Source organism: Pseudonaja textilis, chromosome 5 (genome assembly GCF_049901715.1).
Source record: "Pseudonaja textilis isolate UNSWEBS1 chromosome 5, rPseTex1.2, whole genome shotgun sequence".
Taxonomy (NCBI): domain Eukaryota; kingdom Metazoa; phylum Chordata; class Lepidosauria; order Squamata; family Elapidae; genus Pseudonaja; species Pseudonaja textilis.
In genome coordinates, this window is record NC_141994.1 from 70567237 (window position 1) to 70573744 (window position 6508).

At 44.7% G+C, this 6508-nt stretch overlaps 1 protein-coding gene across 1 annotated transcript; it reads left to right on the forward strand.

Moving 5' to 3' along the window:
* Positions 1 to 936: 936 nt before the first annotated feature.
* Positions 937 to 5046, forward strand: LOC113452016 (endonuclease domain-containing 1 protein; the record flags this gene model as incomplete). Its single annotated transcript, XM_087935336.1, is given in 2 exon segments — positions 937 to 1239; positions 4484 to 5046. Coding segments are annotated over 2 exon segments (825 nt in total). The 3' UTR covers positions 5027 to 5046.
* Positions 5047 to 6508: the final 1462 nt, after the last annotated feature.

The window sequence follows — 6508 nt, forward strand, 5'->3', positions numbered from 1 at the left end:
AGGAAAATGTCAACTCATAAAGCATTCCTATGCCTGTTTTCGAGTTGCCATAAACCGGGGAGGGGGAGATCTGAAGGAGCATTACGGCAGTTTAAAACCAGAAGTACACTCCACCCTTATTACAAAGATTGTAGCTAAGCTACCGGGTCTTCTACCCTCGAAAATCCTTCATTGAAGAACATGATTGATGACATCCAGCCCTGAACGTGCTTCATTGGAGAATCTGATTTATGATACACCCAAAGGGGAGGGGGGAAACAAGGTCACAGGTGAATGCAAATTACGTATGCCAGAGTTGGCTTCCTTTAGGTCAAGGGCCTTCAAACTTGACAAGTTTAAGACTTGTGGACTTCTACTCCTAGAATTCCTGAGCTAACATGACTAGAGGAGGAATTCTGGGAGTTGAAGTCCACAAGTCTTAAATCTGTCAAGTTTGAAGAACCCTGCTTTAGGTTAATGCCACCATGTTGATCCTAATAAATCTTTTGAATCTTGGCTCAAGACTCGTGATTTAATCAGGGCAATTGCCAGAACCCTGACAGGAAAGAGGGGAGATGAAGAAAAAGAAGGAAAGATGAGAAGAGAGCAAGAAAGGAAAAACAAGGAAAGAGGAGAAGGAAGAAGAAAGGAAGGAAGGAGATTATAATGAGAGGGAGGGAGGATCTGAGGGAAGTCTTGCCTTAGCATTTGGCCACCACAGGTGCCCCCACTGACACGAATGAGGTCGAGCTGGCCAATCCCCCCTACCCCCCTGACGTCAAACACAACCCTGATGCGGCCCTCAAATTGACACCCCTGCCTTGTACCCACCACGCAGAGAACGAAGCAAAGGTAGAACCAAAGGAGATCAGGAGAAGATCCCACTTCTTGTTCCAGAGGTCTTCTTTTAACAAGCGTCTCTCTCTCTCTCTATTTCATCTCTTCTTTTTCTTTTCCAGACATCAACTTCATCACACGATGCTGCTGTGCTTCATCCTCCTCTCTCTGAGCTGGAGTCAGACGCCCACAAGTGGAGAGGTGGTGGATTCCTTTCAAGACCATTGTCCTCAGTTTTTCCTCCGAGAAACCCCACCAGTTATTGGGGTCCCTCTGTCCCCTGTCCGCATTTGCCAGCGTTACCAAAACTTGTACCGTTTTGCCACTTTGTATGATAAACACAACCGCATCCCAGTATATTCGGCGTATGTGTATAACCCTGGGAAGGCTAAGAGACCCGGAAAATGGATGGTTGAACCTCAGGTAAGACCCAGACTTAACAATTGTTGATAAGAATAGCAATAGCACTTAGCACTTGGACTTATATACTGTTTCACAGCCTTCCCTAAGCAGTTTACAGAGACAGCATTTTGCCCCCCAACAATTTGAGTTCCCATTTTACAGACCTTGGAACGATGGAAGGCTGAGTCAACCTTGGGCCAGTCAGGTTTCAACTGCTGGCAGTCGGCGGAATTAGCCTGCAGTGCTAGGTAGGTAGGTGGGTGAGTGGATGGTTGGTTGGTTGGATCCAGATGGCTTTCACTCCTAACAATAGCAATAGCATTTAGACTTATATACCGCTTCCCAATGCTTTATAGCCCTCTCTAAGCGGTTTACAGAATCAGCCTATTGCCCCGGACAATCTGGGTCCTCATTTTACTGACCTTGGAAGGATGGAAGGCTGAGTCAACGTTGAGCCTAGTGAGATTCGAACTGCTGGCAGCTCGCAGTCAGCGGAAGTAGCCTGCAGTGCCACCATGGCTCTTATCTTCCTTCCTTCCTCCCTTCCTTTCTTCCTTCCTTCCTTCCTTCCTTCCTTCCTTCCTTCCTTTCTCTTTCTCCCTTCCTTAGCATTTAGCAACAATACTTAGATTTATATACTGCTTCACAGTACTTTACAGTCCTCTCTAAGCAGTTTACAGAGTCAGCCTATTGCTCCTGACAATCTGGGTCATCAAGAAAGAAAAAACTTAGAATTAAGAGAAAGGAAGAAACTGAATACTTTCTGACTTGGGACTGATTTTATCAATGGTTAGCTGACAAAAACAGGTTAGAAACATGGAAATATAAAAAAAAGGAACAATGAGAAAAGGAAGGCTTGTTAAATGGATAAGCAAATATCAGTATTATTATGATCATTATGATAGAAATATCAATATAATGAATATTATTGTAAACGTGCTGATTATTTCCTAAAACTATTTGTACCCAGACAACACACTGTTTAACCAATAATGGAATTTTTATATGTTATACAATACAAAAAACTTTATGGAAAAAAAAGAAAGAAAGAAAAATCAGTCTAGATAGTAGACATGGCAGTACCTGGAGACAGAAGAATAGCAGAGAAGGAACTGGAGAAGAACACAACACACAAAGACCTGCAAATAGAAATAGAACGACCGTGGCGAAAGAAAGCCAAAGAGCCGAAGAAGCTTCTTGGATGAGAAGAAAAACATCTTCAAAAGAAAAACAAGATAGTCCAGTTGCCTCTTGAAAAAGCACCTCTGGAAAAGCAACAGCCATCAGGGCCTTGACTGCAATCCCAAAACATCTGGCACACCACTTGAACATCCATCAGCATCAACAAATTCACCGTCAGTCAATTGCAAAAGGCAGCTTCACTCAGAAGAGTTTACATCTTTGGACAAATACCTATAATCTGCCAAGATGGATAATCTGCCAAGATGGCATTGACAACGGTTGCCTCGGTGAAATGCTCTCTTATGGTTTCTGTATCTTTTCTTTTATGTATACTGAGAGTATTTACACCAAGACAAATTCTTTGTGTGTCCAATCACACTTGGCCAATAAAGTATTCTATCTATAACACCATTAAACATCAGCATCAGTAGAGTTATAATACCGGTTCAGGACGGTTCGACCGAACTGGTAGCAAAAATTGCTACCCATTAATCCAAGGGTCTTCAAACTTAGCAAGTTTAAGACTTGTGGACTTCAACTCCCAGAATTCCTGACCAAACATGACTGGAGGAGGAATTCTGGGAGTTGAAGTCCACAAGTCGTAATGCTGTCAAGTTTGAAGACCCCTGCATTAGGCTGAACCAGTAGTAAAAAAAGCCTCCGACGATCAGCTGGGAGGAGAAAAAAAGCCTTTGATGATCAGCTGAGAGGAGAAAGAAGAGAAAAGCACAGGATCGACCATCCCACCTGCCCCTGCGCTTTTCTTTAACCTCTCATCTGATTGGCGCTGCAGGCCTCAGCTGGTGTGGGGAAAGCTGCATGCACACATTAGGTGCGTGCGTGCAATCACCGAACCAGTAGTGGAACCGGTAGGATCCCACTGCTGATCAGCACCTGCCTATCTCACATCCCTTGGAAGAATTCGCTAGGTGGATAGAAATGCCAAATCCAGTCTGAACATCTGGCCAACTACAATGAACCTGTGCTTTCCCAGCCAGTCTATGGGAATTGGATAGTTACTTAGGAATTATGAGCAGTCCCCTTAAGGGAAGGCATCATGGTAAATGTAGTTAAAGGTATCCTGGGAAATGTAGTCCATATCACGTGACCACATCTGTAATCCTGATTGGTCACTAAATTGACCTTCAATGGGTTGGGGGAGTTTCCCTCACTTTTGCCTGAATTCCCTAACTCATGGGAGCTGATTTCTATTGCTATGGGATGGGTTAGGGGATAACCATCTTTTACTACAAGGCAGATATACAAAGGATTGGTCATTAAAGAAGAACGTCATCACAAATGTGAGTTACGAGGATACCTGATGAACCAATAAATGTACTTTGTTATGGACGTCTTGTTGAGTTATGTATCTGCATCTGTACAGTTTATAAACCCATCTCTGTACAGGATACAGAAAAGAACCCAATACTAATAATCATAATTATTAAGACCCTTAAACAACAACACCTACCTATCTCAGCTCCCTGGGAAGGACTCCATAAGTGGATAGAAATGCCACATCCAGTCTGAACATCGAGCCGACTGTGCTACCAAACATAACAATAATATATTAAATCTATATATTGTTTACGGCTCGGTCTTGCTGGAAACAGCCATGGTCTTAGCACACGAGGGGGGGTCCTTGGTGCTCTCTGAGCTGGCTTATTTTCTTGCAGATGTTTCATGACACAGAGTAGGTAACATCATCAATGTTACTGTATACTTTGCTGTCCTCCTTACTAAATGGCAGCAAACCCCACTCCTTACTAGCACTGATGATGTTACCTAGTTGGGTCATGAAACACCTGTAAGAAAACAGAAATGCTCAGAGAGAACCAAGGACCCCTCATGTCAAACCTGAGCTACAAATATTCTCCTTTATTAGTCTTAGCACATTGTGTGAAACCACAATACAGTTGATTTTGGGGAGGCTCAGCCTGTAATGTGAACGTTACCAGTTCAAGACATGTTAGGGAAACATGGCTGTAGATTTGAAGACTCTGTAGTGCTGGGCGTTTTTGTTTCCTTCCTTATTACCTTTCCTTTTATCCCCTGTTTGTGCTTCCTCTCTGCTCTTCCACAGCTCATCAGTTCCACGTTCCAAAGTGAAATGGAAACAGAAAGGGACTTCCTGAATAAAAAGGGCCCCAAAGCAGCTATGCAGGACAGCCAGGCAGTCTTGGAAGATTACAAGAACCTGACCGATTGCAACAGGGGCCATCTGAACCCAAATGGACATCAGCCTGATTACAGTGCCAAGTCTTCCACCTTCACCCTGACAAACATCGTCCCCCAGTTCATAAAACTCAACGGCGGAGCCTGGAACAACTACGAGCAAACCACCATGCAGCAGATGACCAGAGGATGCCACCAGACGTTTGCGGTGGTGGGGGCAGTGCCAGGAGACACCTACATATCTGGAGGGAGGGTCAACAGGCCCAGCCATTTGTGGTCTGCAGCCTGCTGCGTGATAGACAACAATCATCTTCGATCCTGGGCCATCCTTGCCAGGAATGACCAAAACGTGGTGCAGAGGTTCACTCTGGGCCAGTTGGAGGAGAAGCTCGCACAGCTGTATAATGTGAATCATGTCTCCCTGTTTCACAGTGACTGCCCCCGGCAATAAATTATGTCCCTCTTGCACAACTGTGGCAGGTGGCAAATTGACTGGAGTGAATTTAATAATGGGTGTATTAAAAATGTCTTGTAGAGGGCAGCAGAGAGTCAATTTAGCAGATCGTGGTAGAAAGCTTAAGCAGGCAGAGATCTGATTAGTACCGCTATCTGCACAGGGATTATGTCATCAAAATTTAAATGTTAGGATAGGAAAGGACGCTGGAAAAACGATCAGTAAGAATGAAACAGCAAACTGTGTTCATTCTCTGACGAAGAGAATAGAAACAGAAATAATAGGAACAGAACAGTGTAGGGTAGTGTAGTGTAGTATAGTAATAATATAGTATAGTATAGTATAGTATAGTATAGTATAGTATAGTATAGTATAGTATAGTATAGTATAGTATAGTATAGTAGAATATAAGATAGGACAGGGCACTTATTTTGGCCAAATGTGAATAGACACACAAGGAATTTGTCTGGGCATGTGTGTGCAACCCACCATGTTCCTTCATCCCCCCGCCTGCTGTGCATGCACACACAACCTCCCTGTGCTCCCCCCCACCTCCTGTGCAAATGTAAGCGACCCCCCCCCCATGCTCACCTCATCCCCCTGCGCATGCACGCATGTCTCCCGCATGTGCCCTGTCCCCTCCCCCCATGCATGAAAGATACCTGACAATCAGCTGTCTGGCAGGAGGTGCACGTGGAGGTGCAGTGGAACTGAGCTGGGGCAATGGCTTGTGTGCCGGCAGAGATGGCTCTGCGTGCCATTTCTGTCTGTAATGGTGATAGGTTCACCATCATGGCCCTATATCACACCATCCCAAGGGGAGGAGTTGGAACCATTTATATCCAGGATGCGAGGGGTCTGTACATATTTTTCCAAGCCCTCTTTCTCACTCCTGTAGTATACAGGGTCCTCCATAAAAGGCAGGCTGGCTGCAATAGCTTTTTTCTGCGGTCCTAACTATCCGTTGAAGTCTGTATCTATCCTTTTTGGTTTGCAGTACCACAACAGACAGTTTAAAGTTCAGATAACAGACTCAAAAGTTTCAGACCATGGTCCTTGACTTACAATGATTCAGTTCGTGACCATTCAAATAGAATGACTTACCACAGGTCCTTGCAGTTATGGCCATTGCACGGGTCCCATAATCCTGTAGTCAAAATTCCAGCATTCGGCAACTGGCATGTATTTACAACGGTTGCAGTGTCCCAGAGTCATGTGGATCAGTGGTGGGTTTCAAATTTTTTTACCACTGGTTCTGTGGGCATAGCTTGGGCGCATTTTGTGCATGCCTGCGTGCACAGGTTTTCCTACTGACCTCCTGCAATCCTGCATTCTCCTTATGTGTTCAACAGCTGATGCGCGGCAATATCTGTTGCGCCACACGAAGCAGCTGAGCTTCAAAATCAGGAAATAAAGGTCAGTGGCCCAGCAGCTGATCGTCGGAGCGAACTGATTCACTCACATGATCCTCGGAGCTAC